At 41.8% G+C, this 27,022-nt stretch overlaps 1 protein-coding gene across 2 annotated transcripts in view; it reads left to right on the top strand.

Moving 5' to 3' along the window:
* The window catches only part of DOCK5 (dedicator of cytokinesis 5), a 233,048-nt gene that overhangs the window by 63,139 nt on the left and 142,887 nt on the right, over positions 1–27,022 (top strand). For both annotated transcript variants that reach the window (XM_007961955.3, XM_007961957.3), the window contains exons 3-4: positions 20,782–20,822; positions 26,836–26,891. In XM_007961955.3, the coding sequence (XP_007960146.2) occupies positions 20,782–20,822; positions 26,836–26,891 (97 nt within the window). The remainder of the gene's footprint in view (positions 1–20,781; positions 20,823–26,835; positions 26,892–27,022) is intronic.

Genomic DNA, 27,022 nt, shown 5'->3' on the forward strand with positions numbered 1-27,022 from the left:
AGAGCCTGTGCCTCCCTAGCTCCTGGTATACGGCGGGTGCTCAGAAACTATCTATTGAATGATGAAGATAAAATAGGAGACCAAGGCAAGCTGGTGTAGACAGTAAGGGGGTCAGGGGTCACCTCCACAAAACCCTGAATATTACAAGGCAGAGGTGCTGTTCCTTCTCTGTGAGGGAAATACAGGGGATGCTAATGTTTTTCGGTCCTCTGCGACTATAGGAGGATTTAGTCATTGCTGAAGTTTTTGTTTTTATTTTATCTATGTATCTTTTTTTTAGAGACAGGGTCTTGCTGTCCCCCAGGCTGGAATGCAGTGGCATAATAATAGCTCACTCTAGCCTTGACCTCTTGGGCTCAAGGGATGCTCCTGCTTCAGCCTCTTGAGTAGCTGAGACTACTGGTACATGCCACCATGCCCAGCTAATGTTTTTATGAAGCCTTGCTGTGTTGCTCCAGCTGGTCTGGAACTCCTGGCCTTTAGTGATCGTTCCACCTCAGCCTCCCAGAGTGTAGGGATTACAGGCGTGAGCCATCGTGCCTGGCCTTGTGGGTTTTTTTGTTTGTTTTTAAATGACAGTTTTCTTGAAATGTAATTCAAATACCACTCAATTTACTTATTTAAAGTATACAATTCGATGGATATTTACTAAGTTCACTGTGCAGAGGGTTGGGCGAATATCACTATCTACTTTCAGAACACTTTCATCATCCCGTAAAGCAGCTCTGTACCCATCGGTAGTCATGCCTCCCCTGGCTCTAGGCAGCTTCAAATTCATTTCATATAAGTGGAATCACACAATATGTGGTCTTTTGTGACTGGCTGCCTTCATTTAGCATCAGGACGTCTTTTTTCTCGCTCTCTCTCTTTCTTTCTTTTCTTTTTCTTTTTTTTTTTTTTTTTTAAGGAGACAGGGTCTTGCTCTGTTGCTCAGACTGGAGTGCAGTGGCATGATCACAGCTCACTGTAGCCTTGACCTCCTGGTCTCAAGGAATCCTCCTACTCCAGCCTCCCAGGTAGCTGGGACTACAGGTGCACACCGCTATACCCAGCTAAATTTTTATTCTTTGTAGAGACAGGGTCTCACTATGTTGCTGAGGTTGGTCTCGAAATCCTGGGCTCAGGCGGTTCTCCTGCCTTGGCCTCCCGAGGGCCAAGTGTCCCAAAGTGTTGGGATTACAGGCATGAGGCACTGCACCCGGCCCAACTTTATCTCTTTTCATTGCTGAGTAATAACATATTGTGTAGGTACATTATATTTTATTCATTCATCAGTTGATGGACGTTTGGGTTGTTTAGATGTTTCAGCTACTGTGAATAATGCTGCTGCGAACATTTGCATGCAAGTTTTTATGTGGACATATGTTTTCATCTGTCTTGGGTAGGTACCTCGGAGTGGAATTGCTGGGTCATAGGGTAACTCAATGTTTAATCTTTTGAGGAACTGTCAGACTGATTGAGCTTTGGCTCCAAAACAAGTGACCAGAGTCCAGATGAGCGAGCTTCTATCCATTATCTTTTTTTTTTTTTTTTTTTTTTTTTGAGACGGAGTCTTGCTCTGTCGCCCAGGCTGGAGTGCAGTGGCCCGATCTCAGCTCACTGCAAGCTCCGCCTCCCGGGTTCCCGCCATTCTCCGGCCTCAGCCTCCCGAGTAGCTGGGACTACAGGCGCCCGCCACCTCGCCCGGCTAGTTTTTTGTATTTCTTAGTAGAGACGGGGTTTCACCGTGTTAGCCAGGATGGTCCATTATCTTTTCTCACTCATTTGACTCTCTGGCCTTGCTCCTGAACTTCTTTTGTTACTAAATGAAGGAGAGAAGCAGAACTGACTGAGAAGCTATCTACTGCTCATCCATTACAGGTCTCCAGGAATTATTTGTCTTCAGAGACTTTATCAGGAAACAGAATTCCTTAAGGACTGAAGCAAGCGTTCTTGCCTTTCTTCATCTTTGGCACTGGCCTGCCCACAGTCATTTCTGTGTCTTTGCTTCTTTTACTGTGGAATGTATTTGGCAGCGAGGTAGCTGTTTATTACTGTGAACATTCCTTTCCACCCCAGATCCATGGCAGAAAGTGCACTGACTTCTGGAGATGCCCGGCCATGATGTCATTTATTCATTCAACATTATTTGCTGAGCACTAAGTATGTGACAAGTACATGTATTGAGCATGAGAGATGTTCTGGGTACTCTGTGGTCTCTTGAGTGACAAAATGCAAGTTCCTGCTCTCATAGGGTTTACATTGGAGGGATAGGCAAAAACAAGCAAACAGAGTAAGTAAACAAAACAATTCAGACATGTGCTTACAAATGCTATGGGGAGAAGAGGGCAATACTGCAGAGGCCAGAGGTGGAGGGCAGCGATGGAGAGGGAGAAGGAAGACTACTGTAGGTTAGATGCTTTCGTCCTTGTCCAGGTTGACTGTCCCTGGGCAAGACATTGCAGCTGTCTTTGTGACAAGGACATTTCATCTAAATTGGAGTCACTTTTTGAATAGAAAGTGATCAAATGTAAGTGCTTTGAAAAGTGCGTAGTACCTTGTATGTGTCAGGTTTCAGCATCCTGTTACCATGGAGCTCCCCTCTCCTGTGATTAACCTCGCTCCAGTCACAAGTGGTTTTAGGCCTGGGGTCTGAGATTCCTCTAGTGCTGGTTTCCTGGGTTTAATTCATATCCATCGATTAACTCTTCTTCTGCTCCATAAACCACTCACAAGCTCATGAGAAAGGGTGGCTGGTGTGCTGGTGTTAGCAGTGATTTCTGGGGTAAATACAACACAATTGACTGCTGTTGGAACAAACACAATGGGATGTCTCAAAGGTGAGCTGAGCTGTACAGAGGCAGGCACAGCACACAGTTTTATATTATTTCAGGGCAATTTGTAAAGACTCAAAGGATAGCACAAGTGCTTGGACTGGAACCAGAGGAAACAGGCAAGCCTGAAAAGTTAAGAAACAAAAGGAAGTGTTTGTATATGTACAGGAGTTCCCCAGAATACCCATGTTATTTCTTCTGTATAGAAGGAGGCCAGTTTTTGAATGAATTCTAATAAAAAAAATCTACTCCCCTCTAATATGAAAAGGAGTAAAAATGGATTAAGACTTGAGCTGTATGTGTTTTAAATCTCATCTTTGTAAAGCAGACCTTTGCGAGGAGGGACAGCGGGCAGAGTTACGACAGGTAAGTAACATGTCAATGAATTTTGTCTGCATGTTTGCTAAAACTTTCTAACAGAGATATAAGAAAGAAGAGAGTGGGCCGGGCGCGGTGGCTCACGCCTGCAATCCCGGTACTTTAGGAGGCTGAGGCGGGCAGATCACATGAGGCCAGGAGTTTCAGACCAGTCTGGCCAACGTGGCGGAACCCTGTCTCTAATAAGTGCTCATCATCACTGACCATCAGAGAAATGCAAATCAAAACCACAATGAGATACCATCTCATACCAGTTAGAATGGCGATCATTAAAAAATCAGGAAACAACAGTTGCTGGAGAGGATGTGGAGAAATAGGAACACTTTTTTTTTTTTTTTTACACTGTTGTTGGGACTGAAAACTAGTTCAACCATTGTGGAAGACAGTGTGGCAATTCCTCAAGGATCTAGAACTAGAAATACCATTTGACCCAATCATCCCTTTACTGGGTATATACCCAAAGGATTATAAATCATGCTGCTGTAAGACACATGCACACGTAGGTTTATTGCGGCACTATTCACAATAGCAAAGACTTGGAACCAACCCAAATGTCCATCAATGATAGACTGGATTAAGAAAGTGTGGCACATATACACCGTGGAATACTGTGCAGTCATAAAAAAGGATGAGTTCATGTCTTTTGTAGGTACGTGGATGAAGTTAGAAATCATCATTGTGAGCAAACTGTCGCAAGGATAGAAAACCAAACACCGCATGTTCTCACTCATAGGTGGGAACTGAACAATGAGAACACTTAGACACAGGGTGGGGAATATCACACACTGGGTCCTGTCATGGGGTGGGGGAAGTGGGGAGGGATAGCAAAAAAAGAGAAAAAGATTAAAAAATTAGCGGGCGTGGTGGTGTACACCCGTAATTCCAGCTACTTAGGAGACTGAGGCACAAGAATTTCTTGAACCCGGAGGGCAGAGGTTGCAGTGAGCTGAGATCATGCCATTGCACTCCAACCTGGGCGACACAGCAAGACTCTTACCTCAAAAAAAAAAAAAAAAAAAAAGAGTGCTTTTAAAAGAGTTTTTCAAGCAGAGGCTTAATAATCATCCTTTAGAGATGTGGTAGTAGGAACCCTGCATTGGATTATGAGACAGTTTGGTATCTAATGTTTTGAGAATGTCTGATTGTCATATTCTGCTATGCTCTATGACAATTAATTTTGTAACCCTGAAATCTCTTTATTGTTCCTCCTTCCTACTTGGCCTTTCTCTACTTGGTCATCCATGCACAGTGGTTAGAAGTGAAGAGAGAGACAAAAGATTCAAAATTGCTGTTAAAAATCAATTCTTAATAGAACATGTAAAAGTTTACTGGATATAAGCTTCAATAGGGGCATCCAAGGTATTTGTAACTTTCATTTACTTTTGTTACCCACTAATTAAAATAATTGAAAGTTTATTGTAATTCAGAATCTATACAGTCGCCGTGATCTAGGTACAGATACACTGCCTTTCACATACGTAAATGGCAGTGAGCCTAACAGCTTAGATTTTATGACACTGCATGCAAACATTTTGGCATTAGCCTGGAAAGCAGATAAGGCCATGTGGCATTTTGTTGAGTGTGCTTGGTCACTTCCCACATCTGTTTGACCTTTACCCTAAGTACAGCTTGTTAGCTACTACTGCTGGTGACATATGTTCCTGAGATGTGTTTTTCAAAAGATATGTGTGGCAGCAGGAGGGTGTTTACCAGAGAAATTAATTAAAAGGAGTGTCAGTGAAAAGTCTTATCCAGACTTAATCTTTAAAAAAAGGGAATGCCTTCTCCTATTTTTCCTTTTCACGTATGTTTCAATACGCTTCTAAAATTCCATCTTTATTTATTTTATTGAGACGGAGTGTCACTCTGTCTCCCAGGCTGGAGTGCAGTGATGCAGTCTTGCTCACTACAACCTCTGCCTCCTGGGTTCAAGCGATTTTCATGCCTCAGCCACCTGAGTAGCTGGGATTACAGGCACACGTCACCACACCCAGCTAATTTTCAGTAGAGACGTGGTTTTGTCATATTGGCTAGGCTGGCCTCAAACTCCTGGCCTCATGTGATCTGCCCACCTTGGCCTCCCAGAGTGCTGGGATTGCAGGCATGAACCACCATGACCAACCCTAAAATTCCATCTTTAAAAATATGCATGATTCAGGTATAGGCATATATGGAATTTTCTACTGTAGAGTTCAGAACTGTTTCCTGAGTGGTATCTTCATTCAGTTATTCTGTCATGACTAAGTACTTGGAATTACCTATTTGGGCAGCTCCCATGCACCTAAGGAGGCAAACACAGTGAAAGCAAAGATGCTTTTGGGAGTACTCTGGAGGAATGTTCCCAGGAGCTTTTAGCATTGCACAGATTTTGGACTGCAACAGATCTTGGTTGGATCAAGGGGTTGAAATGGGAGCAGAGTCCTTCCATCCCATGCACACACATACCCACTCACAGCTGACTTCACACCCCGATTGCTGGACTATTCACATTATTTGGTGCATAACCTTTAGTTTTTAAAAAATGTGTTAGGTTATCTCCACATAACATCACTGTTGGGCTGGCTAAGCCTCAGTTAAGGATTACTGTAAGGGGAAAGCCTTAGAGGAAGGTTTAAAATTGATTGAGGGCAAATGATCATAAGATATTTCTCCTCTTGCTTATATCTGGAAAAAAATGTTAAATATATGCCTCTGCTTTATCCATAGTAATATGAGTCATATCTTTAAAAGCATATATTAATGAAAGAATTCGGAATACTAAATAAATGGAAGCTGTTCCATGTTCATGGGTACGGAGACTCAATGTCAAAGTGTCAGTTCTTCTGAAGTTGATTTATAGATTCAATGCAATCCCAATTAAAATCTCAGACAGTTATTTTGTTGGTATTGACAGATGGAGTCTAAAGTTATAGGACTCAGAACAACCAACATGAAGTTGAAGAACAAAGTTGGAGAACTGACACTACCTGATTTCACAACTTACTATAAAGCTGTAGTAATCAAGACTGTGGTTTTGGTAGAACACTAGACAAACAGATCTCTGAACAGAATAGAGAGCTCACAAATAGACCCACACAAATATAGTCAGCTGACCTTTGACAAAGGAACAAAGGCAATACAATAGAGAAAAGATAGTCTTTTTAACAAATCGTGCTGGAACAACCTGACAACCACACGCTGAAATAAGAATTTAGACACAGACCTTTCACCCTTGACAAAAAATAAGTCAAAAATGAATTCTAGACCTAAATGTAAAATATAAAGGTATAAAACTCTTAGAATATAATAACATGGAGAAATATAAATGACTTTGGATATGGGGGTAACTTTTAGATATAACACTGAAGACACAGTTATATGAAAGAAATAAGTGATAAACTGGACTTTATTAAAATTTAAAACTTATGCTCTGCAAAAGATAATGTCAAGAGAATGAGAAGTTAAGCCACAGTTTGGGAGAAAATCTTTGTAAAAGAGAAATTTGAGGCCGGGCACAGTGGCTCACGCCTGTAATCCCAGCACTTTGGGAGGCCAAGGCAGACCTCATGGATCATGAGGTCAAGAGATAGAGATCGTCCTGGCCAGCATGGTGAAACCCCGTATCTACTAAAAATACCAAAACTTATCCAGGCGTGGTGGCAGGCGCCTATAGTCCCAGCCACTCGGGAGGCTGAGGCAGGAGAATTGCTTGAACCCAGGAGGCGAAGGTTGCAGTGAGCCGAGATTGCACCACTGCACTCCAGCCTGGCAACAAAGCGAGACTCCGTCTCAAAAAAAAAAAACAAAAAACAAAACAAAAAAAAAAACAAAAAACATTTGATAAAGGACTATTATCTAAAACATGTAAAGAGCTTTAAAACCCAACAACAAGAAAACAACCCACTTAAAACATGGGCAACGACCTTCAGAGAAACCTCACCAAGGAAGATATATATCCACATGACATGTAAGTGTGTGAAAAGATAGTCAGCATCATATATCATTAGCGAATTGAAAATTAAAGCAATGAGATACTACTGTGCACCTATTAAAACGGCCAAACTCCAGAACACTGACAGCACCAGATGCTGACAAGGATGTGGAGCAACAGGAACTCTCATTCATTGCTGATGGGAATGTAAAATGGTGCAGCCACTTTGGGAGACAGTTTGTTAGCATCTTAGAAAGCTAAACACACTCTTATCACACGATGCAGCGATTTCTGTCCTTAGTATTTACCCAAAGGAGTTGAAAACTCATACCCACGCAAAAGCATGCACATAGATGTTTGCAGCGGCTTTATTCATAATGGCCAAAGTGTGGGAGTAAACAAGATGTCCTTCAGTAGGTGAATGGATAAACAAAGCGGTGCATCCAGACAATGGAATATTATTCAGCGCTAAAAAGAAATGAGTTGTCAAGCCATGAAAAGACATAGATATACATGTTACTAAGTAAAAAGAGTCCATCCATATGACTCCAACTATATGACATTCTGGATGAGGAAAAACTATGGAGATGGTAAAAAGATTCGTGGTTGCCAGGGGTTAGAGGGAAGGAGGGATGAACAGGTAGAGCACAGAGAATTTTTAGGGCAGTAAATCTACTCTGTATAATACTGTAATGGTGGAATCATGTCATTATACATTTGTCCATACCCACAGAATGTACAACACCAACAGTGGACCCCAATGTAACCTATGGACTTTGGGTGATGATAATGTGTCAGCGTAGGTTCGATTGCAACAAATGTACCACTCTGGTGGGGTATGTTGATAGCAGGGATGTCTTGTCAGGATACAAGAGGTATATGATAACTTTCTGTACCTTCTGCTCAGTTTTCCTGTGGACCTAAAATTAAAGGCTATTAAAAATTTTTAAGCATATAAGGAGACTTTTGTGTCATAAATATTAACTCTGTGCTTCAGTACACCCATTCTGTTTCACCCATGGAGCTGAATGATTCAACAGAAATGGTCATAATAGCAGGAAACAGACTGCCCGAAAAACTTATGTTTTATTGAGGGGTCTTAGAAACCCATGAAAACTTCACTTCTCTTCCTTGCCTCATCTCCGTGTATAATTCAGGCTACAAGTAAGAATGGACAAGGCAACACAGGAAGGTTTCTTGTTACAGAAAGATTCTTAGTCTTACAATTATATTCTGTGTATCTGTTCCTAATGTTTGTCAGGCAACCAAGAATATTAAATATGTGTGTGTATTTAATTTTGACGTAGGAACCTAGGATTTTAAACAACTGTATCTAGCAATTTGGTTAATCTTCTAAATGGCAGGAACAATGAGTATTGCGTTACTAACCTTGAATACTTGTTTAGTTTTCACCAATGCCAGTTTAAGAATCTGTTACAGGCTGGATGCAATGGCTCAAGCCTGTAATCCCAACACTTTGGGAGGCTGAGGTGAGTGGATCACTTGAGGTTAGGAGTTCAAGACCAGTCTGACCAACATGGCGAAAACTCCTCTCTACCAAAAATACAAAAATTAGCTAGGCGTGGTGACATGTGCCTGTAATCCTAGCTACTCGGGAGACTGAGGCAAGAGAATCACTTGAACCCAGGAGGCAGAGGTTGCAGTGAGCCAATATCGCACCACTGCTCCACAGCCTGGTCCACAGAGCGAATCTCCATCTCAAAAAACAAACAAAAAAACAAAATAAAAAGAATCTGTTATAGTTAGAATAGAAAGATACAAAGGGTGAAATTTTTTTTCTTAGTGTCACTTTCATTGCTGACACTAAGTGTTTAATCAGGCCTTAGATAACCAATTTCGGTAACTTTTGAGTTCGGCCCCATTTGGTCTCTGCCAAGGCCCTGGTTACTCAGTGCCATGTTTCTCGATGATTCTAGCCACAGTCTTAGGGTTTTCCTATCCCTCAAATTGTTTCTTCTTGGCTTCTTTTTTGGTCCTCTTTCGTTTAAAGTCATCTTTTCTACCATTTTCTTGGAGTAGGGAAGTTATGTTGGAAAATAAAATTATGTCTTCATATCAGGTACTACAGTCTGGATACCCCTAGCGTGGTATCCTAGCTGTTTTGTGTGTCTCAGCTTTGGTTGTTGGCGGTAATTTAAGTAGTTGAGAGAGGTTCTGCTCTTTTTGAGGAGCACAAACACATTCTTCAAAAACTAAGTAAAAAAGAACTCCAAATAGAGCCCCCCACAGTCGGCAGCACGGGAACCAGAAGACAGCCCTAAGCACTGCAGATGATCTCTGAACTGTGCCATTGGGTGCCTTCCGTGTCTGACATTTTACATCCTTCTCTATGCCAGGCATCGAGCTAAGGCCTTCCATGTACTGCCTCTCAGTTCTTACAATCCTGGGAGACCAGAGTTATTGATGCTCTTTTAATCAATGTGGAGATTTAGGTTAAGAAACTTGAAGAAATCCACACAGCTGTTAAATGGCAGAGCTGTGATTCCCACCGGGGTCCTGTGTAATCGTAGTATATTGTTCTTTCCACAACATGCAGCCCTTCCGCAAATGACGTTTACACTTTGGACATGGCATAAAGTTTTCCAAAGGGGATACGGTTGTTTTGCTTTTGAAACAGCCACCTGAAAAGTTCAGCCGCATCCCAAATGTGTCTGTATTGCAGTGAGCTCTTCCTGAACTTAGCTCCCCTCCACGGCTCTTAGCACACAAACCTGCCACTTTTACCCAGCGGTCTCCTCACTGTCCTGGAGAGGGATCAGGGATTGGGGTTATACTGTCAAACTCCTCGAGGTCCCATCGCCTCTAGCATCACTCTTTCTAGAAAGTGGACCTCATCTTGGTTGGTTAATTGTATCTCTCTCTTGTTCATCTTTCAAACTCATCCTGATGATAACAAAAGCAACGTAAGAGTGAGTTGCAGCGAATTCATGGCTCCTCCTGATCAAACCACATGCTACCTCCTATCATCTCAGCTTTCTTGACTGGTTGGATAAGTTAGAGAAATGCATCACAGAAGAGGAAAGTCAGACTTTTAGCAAGAGGGACTAACCGCTGGTGAGATTACTTTGCTTTAAAAAGGAAAGAAAGAAAAGCCGCGTCCAGAAAATATAAAGGGAATTGGCCAACAAGTGGATGATGTTGTCCAGGATACAGGAAGTGGTGTTTCCTTCCTCTCACTGAGCTTCCAGGGCTCTGTGAAGGCACGGAGGGAGGTTTCCTTGTTTTGCAGTGGAAATTTGGATATATCATCTCTCTATTTTGCTGACCGTGATTTGGTCCTCTTCCTTGCCCCTCACTGCCTGGACCAGGTCTCTCTACTTGTCTCAGAAGGTATTTGCTGGTTGCAAATAGAAATCTCTGCCATCACCCTCTATTATAGGCAACCAGAAGAAACTTTCTTGGTATTCTTTGCTACAGATATTATGGGATAACAAGATTAAAAATATAATGTTTTTGTGGAAGGAAATTTAAGAGATTGAAACCGTAAGAACTTAAAATTGACAATGGAAAAAATGGAGTTCCCCAGAGCTGGTTATTGTGGAGTTAGGATGGAGAACCAGGCCTTTTGGTGTCAGACAAGTTCTTTTTATAAAGAAGCAGTGGCTCCTCTATTCTAGACATTCTGGCCTCATAGGCAGGGTGCTTCAACCCTGCCTGTCTCTACCCACCGGGCATGGGATCCCAGGAGAACAAAGAAGGGTCACTCAGACCCTGCTGCCCAAGTGTGTCTTGTGGGTGCAGGTTTCATTTCATATTCCTTACAGCAGTCTATTCTATACCTAGCCAGTGGCTCAAGAACACCCGCCTTTCTCATTGTTATATTCATCAGATGTTTACTCAGTGCCTACTGCATGCCAGGCGCTGCGAAGGACAGTTCTTTGTTTTGATCATTAAAAAAGTTAAATAGACCAGGCACGGTGGCTCACGCCTGTAATCCCAGCACTTTGGGAGGCTGAGGTGAGCAGATCACTTGAGGACAAGAGTTCAAGACCAGCCTGGCCAATATGGTGAAATCCTGTCTCTACTAAAAATACAAAAATTACTTGGGCATGGTGGTGCATGCCTGTAATCCCAGCTACTTGGGATGCTGAGGCGGGAGAATTGCTTGAGCCTGGGGAGCAGAGGTTGCAGTGAGCCGAAATTGTGCCACTGTACTCCAGTGTGGGCAACAGAGCGAGACTCTGCCTCAAAGAATGAATAAATGAATGAATGCATGAATGAATAAATAAAGTCAGAAGCCTTATCTCCTGCTTTTTCACTTAGATGGTATGCCTATGCGTGTATGTTTTATACTGATAGAATTCCATGGCGAAGCCCACCTGACCTGAGTGGTGGTGCATTGAGAAAGTGTCCTGTCTACTGTGCCCCAGTAGGGCCATGGGCCAGCTTGGTATAAGGGAAAGCAATGAGCTGGCAGGTAGGAGGCCTGTGTTTGTATCCCCAGCTTAGGTGGTAAGTGGCTGGGAGATATGGGACAAGCCTTTTCAGTTCCTTAACTATGTTTTCTTTATTTATTTATTTACTTTTTATTTTATTTTTTAATAAAATAATTTTTATTATTTTTAAGAGGCAGTCTTGCTCTATTGCCTAGGCTGGAACACAGTGGCACCATCATGGCTTACTACAGTCTCAACCTCTTGAGCTCAAGAGATCCTCCTGCCTCAGCCTGCTGAGTGGTTGGGACTACAGGCATGCACCACCATGCCTGGCTGATTTAAAAATTGTTTTTTTTTTTTTTTAAGAGAAAAGGTCTCACTGTGTTGCCCAGGCTGGTCTTGAACTCCTGACTTCAAGCAATCCTCCTGCCTTGGCCTCCCAAAGTGTTGGGATTACAGGTGTGAGCCACTGCACCCTGCCCTCCTTTGCTTTAAGTAAGGTTGTTGTTTTTCAGTGATTTCTGAGTTCCTTCCAATATCTGGCGATCTCAAATCCACAAAATTGAGCTCAGATAATTAACCTGGAAAACTCATTTGTCTCACCAAGAAGTATAAAAGAATAGAATCATCTTTTACCATCTTTGTATCCCTTGACTTTCTGCCTTTGAACTTATTTTCAAAAGCCCCAGTGAGATGCATGTGGAGTGTGGACATCGTGAGACCTAAGGCTCGGGAAGGCGGTGAGTGTGCTCTCACAGGCAGAGGTGCAGCCACTATCTGTCTGTAAGGAAGGATTTTAGACCCAGCCCTTTGTCTGTCCTGTGATGAGTTTGCACCCAGCTGTTTCTGCTCACTGGCTTCCCAAGAGACAGCCAGCTTTTATTGGAAGGACAACTCATTGGGGATGGGAGGACAGGCTATGCCCATGGAAACCTCACAAGTTTACCTGGCCTTCAGGGGATGGAGCCTTTGACCTTGGCCCCATTAACTGTGTTTTATCCAGCAACCTACCAGACCAGCGACACTTAAGGGAAAAACAACAGGATTTAGCACCTGCTCCTTCTCTGGGACCGCCGCCCCCCTTACCCCCACCCCCGGCAAACACACACACACAATGCAGGTGTACAGAAACATAGCTCCTTGTCTCCTTCATAATTACCTTTAATTCCTAAGAGGTTAAAAATAATTCGTTGATCTTTTATGTGTGTACGTGGGATAAAACTAATTTATCTTGTGATCAGAAAGTAGGGAGAGATTTTATAAATCACTCCATAATTCCAGCATCTAAATGATGCTTTCCTTGTTGGGAAATCATGAGTACCTCTCAGTAATTGCTTCTGAGTTTCCAGCATATTCATGACTTTCTCTTTTGTGTGCCAGAGTCTACAAGCATTACCATTAAAAGTCCTTTTGTGTTTAGTTATTTGTTTACAGATACGTTTCCTTCCTCCTTGAAGACAATGCCTGGCACACTGGTGTTCAATAAGTGTTTTCATGTATAATGAATGAATGGACCACTTTAGTAATGTAAGTCCTCAGCCTAAATGCACATCCTCAGAGAGAGACAATTTTCTTGCCTGCCTCCCTCCCTCCCTCCTCCCACCCTCCCTCCCTTCCTTCCTTCGTTCTTTCCTTCCTTCCTTCGTTCCTTCCTTCCTTCCTTTCTCTCTCTCTCACGCTCTCTCTCTCTTTTTGTCCTTCTGTCTGTCTTTCTTGACAGGATCTCACTCTGTTGCCCAGGCTAGAGTGCAGTGGTGCAATCATAGCTGACTGCAGCCTCCAACTTCTGGGCTCAAAGGATCCTCTGACCTTGGCTTCCCTAGTAGCTAGGACTATGAGTGTGCGCCACCTCACCTGGCTAGTTATTTTATTTTTAGTTTTTTGTAGAGTCAGGGTCTTGGCTATGTTGCCCAGGCTGGTCTCCCACCTCAGCCTCCCAAAGTGCTGGAATTATAGATGTGAGCCACCACGCCCAGAGAGAATTTTCTAACCATGTTTTCTAACGTAGCTTCATTCTCAGGAGTTGGCCTTTCCCAGGTTAGCCTCTTTTATTCCTTCGTAACTTTTAGCCCTATATGAAATTACTTTTCTTGTTTATATGCTTGTGTGTTTACACATATGTTTTTTTCTTTCCATTATTAAGTAAGATTTAGGACATGGAGACATTGAGTACCCTGCTTTCCTAACATCTGTAACTAATTGTTCACTGGAGAAATGAATCTCCAATCTGCAGTTGAACTTCTGGAAATAGCAAAACTTGTTCAGAATGAATTTTGGAGCATGCAGTAGTAATTAAGATGAATAATGTCTTTGGGAAGACATAATACCACGTAAAGTAATGGAGAAATAGTTCTGTGCTTTTTCACACATGACTCAAACTTGTTTCAGAGACATTTCCAAACAAAAATATTCAATCATATTTCAGCAATGCAATTCTGTGTTACTTTGAGGTGGTTATTTTATAGACTAATATTCACTTGACAGTGTCAATTTTTACATTTAAAAAAATTGCAGTAAAATTTATATGCAACACAGTGCACTCATCTTAGGTTTACAGTTCAGTGTGTTTTATGAAATGAATGCAGCTTGTATACCTAAACATTCCGATCAAGATAAAACACATTTTCCTCACCCCAGAAAATTCCTTGGTGTCTTTATCCACACGGTTCCCATCCTCAGTAAACAGCCGCCAATCTGGTTTAGATCACTGCGAGTTAGTTTTACCTGTGAGTCAATGTCATATCAGTGGAATTAGATGTGTCTTTTGTGTTTGGTCTCTTTCACTTATTGTAATGGTTTTAAGGTTCATCCATGATGTTGCACATCCATGGTTTATTCCTGTGTATTGCCAAATATAAATATATTACATATTATATATGATAGTAAATAATATAGTATGTACATATAACACTGTTTGTTGATACTCCCATTGATGTACATTTCGATGGGTTCCAGCTTTTGACTGTTAAAAATAAAGCATTCATAAACATTCTTATAAAGCATCAAAGTGAGGATGTGGCCAGGTCATAGGATAAGTGTAAGTTTAACTTTATAAGAAACCACCAGCAATGGAAGCGAGCTCCAATTGCTCCATCTCCTTACCAGGGATTGGCACAGTCAGTCTTTTTACCTTTAGCCATTCCAGTGGGTGGATAGTATCTCACTGTGTCTTTTTTTTAGAGTTATAATTTGCATGGAGTAAAATTCACCCTTTTTAGTGTAAAATTCTGCAGGTTTTGACAAATGCATGCAATCATGAAACACAACCATGGTCAAGCTACAAAGCCGTTCTGTCAGACCCGAAGTTCTCCCGTGTCCCTTTTCAGTCATCCCCATGCCACCCTGAGTACTTGGCAACTACTCATCCATTTTCTATCCCTATAATTTTGCCTTTGCCTAGTTCTGGCCTACCAGGATTTATCAGCTGTATATTTTTTAAATTTTATCAGTCATATATGTTTATAAATTTAAACATCATAACCATTTCTACAAGGTTTATAATGAAAAACAGGAGACCCTTTTTAACTCCTCTCGAATTCTGAGGAGTTTCAGCTTTTTCAGAAGTCTTTCAACTCTTTCAGCCACTTTTGTGGCATAAATCTCTTCATTTCTAAATTCATTTCTTACTGTGGAAGATAAGGATTTCACTCTTCTGTATACCCCACCATACAGATACATATTAATCCCTCTTAGAAAAGCAAATATAGATATAATTTTTTTTTTTTTTTTTGAGACCGAGTCTCACTCTATCTCCCAGGCTGGAGTGCAGCGGCATGATCTCAGCAAACTGCAACCCCTACCTCCAGGTTCAAGCGATTCTCCTGCCTCTGCCTCCTGAGTTTTTTTTTTTTTTAACATTTAGGATTTGGGTCATCATAGCTATGTAGTGTAAGCAGCAGAGGCTGTGGGATTTACCTTGATTACATTTCCTTTCTTGAATAATATGTTTTTCTAGAGCTAATTCCTTTTTTTCTTCATTCTCTGTGAATGTACCTCTATTTCATACTCAAGGTTGCTGACAGAATTGTTGCCTGCCTTTTAATATGTTCAGGCAGATAAGATGATTTCTCAGTTCCTTTCTTTTCTTGGATTCGTTCCTCATGGGACCGTCTGTCCTCCTCCCTAGTTTGGGACTGGTTGCACTTTCCTAGTGACATAGCTCTTTTTCTGAGAGCTCCCTTTATCATCTGTCCTGGGGACAGAAAAATAGGAACTAACTAGGTAATTCAACTAGGGGTAGTATGCATTTGTGTAATTGCAGATTAATACCTGTTCATTTTGACTGATCCACGTGTATAAAAAGTCATGAATTCACATGGATGCCTTCAATCCCAATCCGGCAGCACAGGGGTCATTCGAGATTTTTCCCTTCTGGGGCTTATAGCTCCATTCTATAATAGTAAGAAACCTAGCTTCCCATATTTTTAATAGATTTAGCTATTTGATCAGTTTCCTTGTATATAACTGATCACTCATCCTCATTAGCATGCTGTCTCCCATGGGAACACCCCCCTCACCCCGTTTTTGCTCTGATATCCAAGGCCAGTGCACCACCCCCAAGTCCTGTGTGCGGATACCCCCTTGCCTCACTTAGGCTCTGATACCCCGTTTGCTCCCTTACATGGATGCCCAGCTTGTTCCCCCGGGGCTCTGACATGCCAAGCCAGTCTGGACCCCTCTGCGGATGTGCAGCCCTCCCCCATGGCAAATGCCCAAGTCACTCTGCTCCTCCCCATGGCTCAGGACTCAGCTGCCCAGGAGGGAGAGCAGAAGGGCCAGGATCCATCTCCTGATTCTGTCTTGATTCCCATTCCACAAGTTTTTCCTTTCTTCAATCTTCGTATACCAAAGACTACCGTCCTCCTATTTGCTTAAGCCCAAGATACAAATACCTTTGAGAATTTGCCTTTACTCCCCTATTCATGGCCACCCGCAGCAAAGTCATGAGCAACGCCTGTTGATTCATATATATCATGTGCCTGGGTGTGGTGGCTCACCCTTATAATCCTAGCACTTTGGGAGGTCTAGGCAGGCAAACCGCTTGAGTCCAGGAGTCCGAGACAAGCCTGGCAACATGGGGAGATGCCCTCTCTATAAAAAATAGCTGGGCGTGGTGGCATGCGCCTGTAGTCCCAGCTACCAGGGGTCGGGGGTGGGTGCTGAGGTGGAATCCATTGAGCCAGCGTGGCGAAGGTTGCAGTGAGCCGTGATTGCGCCACTGCACTCCAGTCTGGGTGACAGAGTGAGATCCTGCCACAAGAGAAAAACAAAAAAAATAAACCTCACAAATATATATATCCTGCTTTTTTTTTTTTTTTTATCTCTCCTCCTCTCCGCTGCACCCACCACTCCCCTTTGGTGTTCCTCTTTCTACTACACCTCACATCCCACAGTCCGTCCCCATATAGCAGCAAGGATGCTCTTTTAAAAGCCTAAGGCAGCCAGGCACAGTGGCTCACGCCTGTAATCCTAGCACTTTGGGAGGCCGAGGCAGGTGGATCAATGGAGGTCAGGAGTTCAAGACCAGTCTGGCCAACATGGTGGAACCCTATCTCTACTTATAATACAAGAAATTAGCTGGGCATGGCGGCACAGCTCTGTAATCCCAGCTACTGAGGAGGATGAAGTGTGAGAATTGCTTGAAGCTGGGAGGAGGAGGTTGCAGTGAGCCAAGATTGCACCACTGCACTCCAGCCTGGGTGACAGAGCAGGACTGTCTCAAAAAAAAAAAAGCATAAGGCATGATGACATTTGAAACCCTCCAATGCTTCCTGCTGTACTTAGAATAAAACTTGAATTTCTCCATGGCATATAATACCTATGTCTGGTAATTAATCTTGGCTACACATTAGCATCACCGGGGGACCTTTTTAGAAGCATTAAGTCTGGGCCTCACCCCAGTCCAGTTAAATCAGAATATTTGGTGGTGTGGCCCAGGCATCAGTATTTGTAAAAGTTCCTGGTGGATCTCATCGGTGTCCAGGGTTGAGAACTAGGCCTCCTCTAACTACCTTCTTATTGCCTCTCCCCATCTCAGTCTCTTGCGCTGAACTCAGGCCATGCCATTTTTCTTCTGTCTTTGAACTTCAGGTTTACTCTTGCCTCACAGCTTCCTCGCTTGATTTGTTTCTGTCTGGAAGTTTTTTTGCCCAGATCTGTTAATGGCTCATTCCTTTTAGCTTCTGAGAGTAATCTGTCCTCAGTCACCATATTTAAAATAATGTACCATGTTACCAACCGTTCTCTGCCATGTTACTTTCCTTGAGCACTTCTTCCTCTTCGCACTGTCGTTATCTCAGCTCATCCTACTTGTGTATATTTTTAACATTAGAGTGTAATAATCTTCGTGTGAACTCTTGCTTTCCACTACATCCTGGTTCTTAATTAGTGCGTAATAAAGATTTGTAGAATGACTGCATGTAGCGAGGAGAAGAATCAGGTAAGGGATCTGTTGGACAGAAAGTGTGCGGCAGCCAGAGAGACATTTGGATCGGTGAAGTGAAATGGAGAGATGAGAGTCCTGCCTCAATGGAGATGACTTGAGAAGCCAGATATAAAGTAAGTAATTTTGACAGTGGAATTAGCAACTCTCTGTTATTTTCAATTGGAGAGGACAGATTTTTATTCTGGATTAGAGCAATCCCAAGGAAGCAGAAATGACTTGTGAGCCTCCTGAAAGAGCAACCCTCAGCCTAGAATACGTTGGTGTTCACCATGGTTGCTATGAACTTGCTTTTTGCAACTGTTAACTTCCCCTAAATATAGACAAGAGTAGCCCTCTGGACTCATTATCCCCTCACCCTTCCCTTTATTTTAATAGTGGAATAACTTAAGAAAGCATCTGAGATCCTGCTGACCAGTTCACACCACCCACCGATTGCAGCCGCCTCTTTGCGTTATGCCTTCTTAAGCCTAATAGCAAACTATATTTAATTATGATAGTCTTACTGTAAATACGCACGATTAATTGGAAAACTGGGTTCTTGCTTGTATGACAACCCAGGTCATGTAATGTGGAAATGAGCGAACATACTCGTGAACTGTTACCATATTCTGTGCAGTTATTAAAATAGAATTTATGGAGTTCTGACAGTATATGCTTAAAGCTCCAGAGGTAGATCTGTTCTCTTATGCGTGATACAAGGAAAATGAACGTTCATGTTTACAAATTCAGCATAATAATTTTGTGCCTTTAGATAGGGCTTATACACACACCACAATTCTAGAGAAGACATAGGAGATTAAAACAAAAAAGTTTTTTCAACAATGACAGGCTTAGGAAGCATAGCTCTGTGATGAATGGCTGTGCAAAATACTGTTTACAAAAGTACAGATAAATTCTACTTTGAAAGTGGAATGACATTTGTATTGTGACAGCTTGGCTTTATAGGGCACAGAACTACGAAAACTACTTGGAAAAGATGCATATCTTGTTTCTCAGCCTGCTCCCCTCGCGCTCCACTCTTGTCCCAGGGCAAATTTGAAGCCATTTAGTCATGCAAAAGCCCATTTTCACGTTTTCACAGAACCAAGCAAGTATATACACATGAGTACAGACCTTGAGACCTGGGGAGCAATGCTTAGCTCAGTATCCTTATTCCTGAATCTCTTACACTTGGCATCCTAAATCGGGGCAAGTGTTTCCTGTTTAGATATCTTTTTCTTAGCCGTGTGCTTCGATGCAAGCCACAGTTCCACAGCATAGTACCCCATGCCTCCCTGTAAAACGTAGCAAATCCTTTCAATGTCTGAATGCCACAGTTTAAAATATTTGTGAAATATTACTTTTACAATAATATTTGCGAAAATATTATTGAATATATGCCCAAAGAAGGTAAATTCAGTTTTCTACTTGTAATATGTACGAAATAGAGTATGTGTCTATTTTCTGGTTGATTTCATGTAGAACAAATTACGAGAGAGTTCTAGGATCCTATTGGCAGATGCCTGGAGTTTTAATTACAGTTTGCATCTACTCACAGTGTGTGTATGGCTACCTTATATATGTGTGCCGTTACTTTTAGTGGCAAAAACCACAATTACTTTGGCACCAACCTAATACCACAGGGTTTACCTGGGTAAGATGACCACACTGATGCTTTAGTTGATGGGCATGGAGAATGAGAGAAATTATCACAGTGAACTTCCTATAGTAGGTGTTCAGCAAATAGTTAATATAAAAAATCTGTTTAGGGACAGATTCAATTGTATACTCTCTAGAAGATTGAGGGTTGGAATAATATCTGTAGGGGTGTGTGCCTTAATTGGAATTTTTTTTTTTTTTTGGAAACGGAGTCTCGCTCTGTCACCTAGGTTACAGTGCAGTGGTGTGATCTCGGCTTACTGCAACCTCCGCCTCCCAGGTGCAAGGGATTCTGCCTCAGCCTCCTGAGTAGCTGGGATTACAGGCGTGCACCACCACACCTGGCTAATTTTTATATTTTTAGTAGAGATGGGGTTTCGCCATGTTGGCCAGGCTGGTCTTGAACTCCTGACCTCACGATCCGCCTGCCTCAGCCTCCCAAAGTGCTGGGATTACAGGCGTGAGCCCCACCGTGCCTGGCCGGAATTTTTAAAAAGAAGTTAAAGCCTTTACCTAAAGCCTCAGCAAGCAAACACATAAGATCTTTTTATGGGGATTCGGGGTGGGGGTGTTGCTTTTAGTATTACCAAGAATTGCACACAATTTCATTTTATTGTTCATTATTTGGATTATTTTTAAAGTGCAAGTATTTGTCTCTATTAGGTATGCTAGTTCAATTTAAAATTTTCCCAGAATGGTGGTTCTTAACCTGGGAACTCAGAAGAGTTACAGCAAATATAAGTTATTAAAAAATTTTTTAATAGTATAAGGTGACATGTAGAAAGCATGTATACAATGAAAGTCCATACTTATTCATGCAAAAACATTTATTAAATGACTGTAAGGTATTAGGGTGATAAGAAACGAGATGTCTTGTGTGTGTGTGTGTGTGTGTGTGTGTGTGTGTGTGTGTGTTTTTAAGCTGTTGTTCTGTTCTTCCTCCAAAGGAGTAGAGATGAGGCTTGGTTCTACGTGAATTTTAAATTCGATTGTTATTAAGAGAATACAGCTCTAAAATTCAGTTAGATTTTTATTGTGTAATAAACTAAAACATTCATCTTCTAACGTACTATCTGTTAATCGTCTCTGTCAATTGTTGCTTCCCAGTATTGCTAATAGAACACGAGAGTATATATTGCTAATACCTTTCTGATATCCCAGAAAACATAAAATATTTTGTGTTCTCTTTTGCTCTGACAGGTTGGTACAGAGGATATACCCTCCAAAATAAATCTAAAAAGGTATGACTTCTTATCCACTTTTTATTTCATTTGGAATCTATCTGCTAGTTTTGTATTGTGCTGTGTGACCCTCTCCTCTGCTCTCTGCTGTCTCTAGACCTAGTTTGCTTTCTCTTTGATGGCTCTTCCTTGAATTTGAAAGCAAATTCTCTGACCTCACTGCCTAAATGTAATAGTGTAAATCCCATTGACTGTATTTCCCACCAGCCAATTCAAGGAGAGAGTCCTGGAAGACTTCTTACTGCCTGTCCCTCGAGTTAAGCAAGTTGGTAACACATTCATTGCTCTAGTGGAATCTCTCTTTCAGGGAGGGGTGGACCCACGCTTCTTCCTTTATCCTTTACTTCCAATGCTACAATTCCAGACTAAAGGATCTCCCCATTTCCGCTTGATCCTTTCCTTCATTGTAAATTGGATAAACAAGAGTGATTTTCATATTGTGAGCCTCATACCCCAGTAATACATTATGAAATCAATATGGTGGATTGTAACCAATTTTTTCCAAAAAATGAAACTGAAAAGTAGAGAACATGAGATGCAATGGTAAGTACTGTTTCGTGAAACTTTTATTTTTGGTATATAATTTATTGTTTTTATTATATTTTATGTATTTCATAGGTAGCACTGGTTGCCATAAGAATGTATTTCTTACTGTGCAACAAAGGCACAGTTTGAAAAATACTGACCTAAATGGATCCTTTTGCTGGTGCCAAAACTACTAATCGTCAGGCTAAAGAAAATCTATTAATTATGTCAATACCCACCTCAGTTTCTTTTAGGTCTTGTCAGCACTTTTCCTTTGATACTGCTCGCTGGGGCAGCATGACATGTCAGCACTTCTATTGAAAGAGCAGAGTTGATAGGGCTGTATTATTTCACAATTAGTTCACATGCCAAATAGCAAATTAGGAAAGGGATGAGAGAAACGTTTTAGAATTTATCAAAAGGGGAGTGAAAAAACAAAACCAGACCCACGGTTCTTACTCTTCACGGACAGCATGAGAAAGACGTAATCCTGCACAAACAGGCTGATGTTACATACCCAACTTTCTAAAGAGTATAGGGCCCAGGAAAACACCTTTCTACAAGGTATAGTTCATTAGAAACCAGGACTGCTTCTGCATTATTGATGCTTAAATCACACTCAGTATTTGCACACGTATGTGTGCACATACACATTTTGTTAACTTTGACAGTTTACTAATCTAGCACAATAAAGGAATGTTTGCTTTGAATGCAACTCCCACAATTTTGATCCTTTTTTCTCACCCCAAGCCAGAGAATGAACTTTTCTACCCACAGTTATTCTTGTGTCACACGTCTTTATTTCAAACCGAATTATTTTCATTTAATCGCTTACTGACTTCGGTTTCTCTGGGCCATCAGATAGGGGTCCAAGACAGCAGACATGCCAGAATAAATGAGAACATGATAGAACTCAAGTGAAAACTTTTCTTCTGGGATCCTCAGTGGCACAGAGTACTTGATGATGGCCACTCCTGCTTTTTTAGCCCTATCGGTGTTAATTTTACTCACGGTTATGGAAGTGGTAGTTATTTCAAAGCACAATTAGAGCTAACAATTTTGATGTTCCGAATTTGTTCAACAGTAAGAATACTTACATCACTTAATTCCCAATCCTTTTTTTAAAAGAATGTTAATTTAAAAACAATAAACAAAAAGCCATCCTCAAAATTATGTGATGAACTTAAGGAACAAATGAAACTCTTGTGATTTTTCACTGGGAAATTCAATTACATTCAACCAAGGTCCTAGATCAGGTCTTCCTTTTCACAGACTACAGTATGTAAGGATCCTTTTGAACCTGGAAGACCTTGCTTTCCAAAGTATCCTATGATTTTTTAATACAGTCATTCCTCATTTCCACAGGGGATTGGTTCCAGGATCCCCACAATACTGAAATCCATGGATGCTCAAGTCTCTGATATAAAATGGCGTCATACTTGCATATAACCTCTGCGTTTCCTTCTGTGTACTTTAAATCATGTCTAGATTATTTATAATACCTAATACAATGTAAATGCTATGTAAATAGTTATTACACCGTATTGTTTAGGGAATAATGACAAGGAAATAAACCTCTGCTTACTTTTTTTCTATATTTTTAATCATCGGTTGGTTGAACCCATGATATGGAGGGCCTTGTGTATATAAAAATCAATCTAGCTAATAGTGCCATTGTTGTTGGCTTTGAACAGTAGATAGATAGGGTGCCCCACCAGGATCTAAATGATAAATTCTGGATATGTTTTTAATGTTTTTGTGTTCATTAAAGAGTGCTTAAAACCTTTAAGCTTAAAATCTCACCCTTTAGAGGAAATCTTTCAGTGAGAATTTCTCTTTGTTCTCTTGATAGTAAAGAAAAACTTTCTAATTCAATGAAACGGTGACACAGACAAGGGCCATGCATTTATTTGATGGTTGTTTTAAGTCGAAATATCCTTCGTGTGGAGAGATCCAGGGAAAATACAGGGAATTCAGATTCAGTTGCCGGGAATTCTGCTCTGCTTCTGACACCCCTTCATTAAGAGATCAGCTCATTAGAAGTGCTCTCCTGTGCTGTGTCCCTCATTTCTCCATCTTTAGGGGACAGAGCTACTTGCAAGCCCTAATGTTTTAATGGAAATTCTTGGTGTCATTTATAAGCTGACTCAGTCATTTAGAGTGATGATAAAAGGAGCTAGTGGTTTTACAGATCGAAGAAGCCAAGTGCCTTTCTGAAACTGATTATTGATCCTGGCGGAATTGTGGGAGTGTGGATAAGGGCAACATCTAGAAAATCATTCGTTTATTTTTCTACTCAAGTGAGTGGCTTACAAGGAGCAAGGAAAAGCAGAACTGAGAGAGAAGCTGTAAATCAGAAACACACGACCTAGGTTTACTCTGACTTTCTGTGTGCCGTCATGGCCTAGGAGACATTCTATAAGCATCAAATTTACCAGAGCAATTCTATGATTGTAAATTGCCAAGTGTCATCATGGAAAGGTGAAGCCTACAGATGACAGAGTGGTAATATAATATATACGTACATACATACATATATTTGAGACAGGATCTCAGTGTGTTGCTCAGACTGGAGTACAGTGGTGTAATCGTGGTTCGCTGCAGCCTTGACCTCCTGGGCTCAAGCAATCCTTCTGCCTCAGCCTCCCGTGTAACTGGGACCATTGGCATGTGCCACCATTCTGTGCTAATTTTTTAATTTTTTGTAGAGACGGTGGTCTCAGTTTGTTGCCCAGGCTGGTCTTGAACTCCTGGGCTCAAGCGATCCTCTTGTCTTGGCTTCCTGAAGTGCTGGGATTACAGGCATGATCCAGTGTGCCCTGCCTTAAATATTCTTTTAATATGAAAACAGTCATGTCCGAATACCCAGTATGAATTGTCTGCTTATGATCTGCTTAGATGTCACAAAATTCATCACTGTGCATTTATGTTTCCGAATACTTCCAACTTGAATGTTCTCCGTTTATTAGGAGGGGCTAGTCACCAGATTGTGAATGCATGAAAATTTTGATTGGTCCTTTACCTTCTGATTTCAAAAACCTTCAGCAAGGAGGTTCTTTTGTAGTAGCAATGTAACATTTCACTTTTGACTTCCAGAATTGGATCCTTGTAACTAAACAGTTTATCCCTGCTCAGCGCCTCCCCGATAGTCAGCAAATCATTTACCATGGTGCAGCGGCACAGCAGGCAGAAGAAACACCCACAGTTCCTTAGGCATCCTAGGGGCAGGCCTAGAGCTTCTGAACTGCAGATATCAGGCCCCAGAGGAATCGCACAGTTTGTGAACTGAACACCCGCCTTCCTCATTGCTATATTCATCAGATGTTTACTCAGTGCCTGCTGCATGCCAGGCACTGCGAAGGACAGTTCCTTGTTTTGATCATTAAAAAAGTTAAATAGACCAGACACGGGGGTTCATGCCTGTAATCCCAGCACTTTGGGAGGCTGAGGTGAGCGGATCACTTGAGGTCAAGAGTTCAAGACCAGCCTGGCTAATACGGTGAAATCCTGTCTCTACTGAAAATACAAAAATTACCTGGGCATGGTGGTGCATGCCTGTATCCTAGCTACTTGGGATGCTGAGGCAGAAGAATTGCTTGAGCCCAGGGGGCGGAGGTTGCAGTGAGCCGAAATTGTGCCACTGTACTCCAGTCTGGGCGACAGAGCGAGACTGTCTCAAAGAATGAATAAATGAATGAATGCATGAATGAATAAAGTCAGAAGGCTTATCTCCTTCTTTTTCACTTAGATGGTGTGCCTACGCATGTATCTTTTATACTTATAGAATTTCCTGGCCAAGCTCACCTGACCTGAGAGGTAGCACATTGAGAAAATGTCCTGTCTACTGTGCCCCACAGTAGACACACATTTAATTTTTTGTTTTCAATTATTTGGTCAGTTTTCCAAAATGGTTCTGAATCCCACCTCCATAATGAAAGAGGTCATTGTCACCTTGCGTCTGTGTGTGTTCTTGGTCTCATCAGTAATGGGATTAGAGTCATGCTTTCTCACTCATGTTCCCAACGTCTGCCCGCTTCTCAAAGCAAGGAGGAGAAGGGATGCCTTTTTATTTTGGGGCTCTGTGTCTGGTGGGAAAGCATGTGCAGGATCCACTCTGTCATCACCAGTGCTAGGAGCAGCTTGATCTCAAATGTTCTTGCTGTTTCCTGTTTTATTGGCAATGGATTAAAAGAGAAAGCACAGTATTATACAGACAAATATAGCACATGCAACTGGACACAAGAACAACCCTGTCAATGTTCACTGGTTTCCTGTCTGAGTGGAGTAAGGATCAGTGGGTATATATGCCTCCGGGCACTGGGTCATCCCCTCCCACCTTTATGATCAGCCACCCCTGACGTGTCATGTTCATGGAGTTCACACCAACTCTTCCAGGAACAGGGCTAGGAGCAATTAGCCAACAGTGCCAGCTATAAGCTCCATGTACGATATCATGAAACAGATCAGCATCGCTGTCTCCAGATGGCGTCTCCTCTGTCTGTGCGTGAACATACCACACAGTAAACAGCAGAAGCTTTGGTACGCATAAGAACACTCACATCTGGGACTTGCTTCCTGTTGGTTAGATCTGGTCCTCCGTTCTCCGATTTCTGTCCACCAGTTTCTCCTCTTTCTCTTAGGTCTTTCCAGGCCTAAGTGTTCCCCAGGGGCAGTGTTACAATGCTGATGTAGAATTGCCTCTTAGGGATATAGAATGGAGAGCAGTTTGAGACTGTGAGGTGCTGAAAATAACCGGGTAACTAACATCCGTTGATTTTGAGTGCATTTGATTTAAGTGGGAGTGCTGAGAGGAACGACTTTAGAAAAATCACCATGTAGTTAGTTGACCCGTGAAAAATGTGGGTTTGAACTCTGCAGCACTTACACATGGATTTTTTTTTTTTTTTAGCCAAATGCAAATCAAAATTACAATATTCTTGGGACATGAAACCTGTGTAGAAGTGCATGCAGGTTGTGTAGGGCTGCGTGCCATACTTGAGTGTGTGCCGATTTGGGTATATGCTTTGTGGGAAGGGAGTTTCTGGAACCAATCCCTTGCATATTCTGAGGGATGACTTATTTTATGGGCTACTGAGTACTGCATAGTTTCCATGTCGCCCCTTATGTGAAACCCTTTATGGGAAGCATCTCATGGCAAGTAGGATCTGAGGGGTTTAGGAGCTCACAATTACACTCCTTCCCATTATGTTATCTCTGAGCTGACACAGCATGTTTGCCTCTTCATTCACAAAATATCCTATGTTCTCTGAACCCAAATTTTAATTTCTACCTTTTTGATGTTTCCACTATGCTTTTATTGAGGTAGCCAGCCGGGATAAGTGATGTCCTGCAAACCTGATCTCAGGAGTTTAGCTATTGCCTGGGTGTTCACATTTATTCTGTTTACTTTGGGCTGAGGTGGTTTTTGTTTGGCTTTTGTTTTTGTTTTGTTTTTATGGCCATATAACCAAAATTCTTTTCTCTGTAGGGCATTTTCCCTGAAACGTATATCCATTTGAAAGAGGCAACTGTGGAAGACCTGGGGTAAGTTCCAAGCTGGGAAGATTCCCCCAAAATGATGAAGATGTAACATTATCATTAATGATAATCTTAGGGCATTAATGCCTTATGTATGTTAATAGCTCTGTCATCTCAGGCCGGGCGTGGTGGCTCAC

This window comes from Chlorocebus sabaeus, chromosome 8 (assembly GCF_047675955.1).
Source record: "Chlorocebus sabaeus isolate Y175 chromosome 8, mChlSab1.0.hap1, whole genome shotgun sequence".
In the NCBI taxonomy this organism is placed as follows: domain Eukaryota; kingdom Metazoa; phylum Chordata; class Mammalia; order Primates; family Cercopithecidae; genus Chlorocebus; species Chlorocebus sabaeus.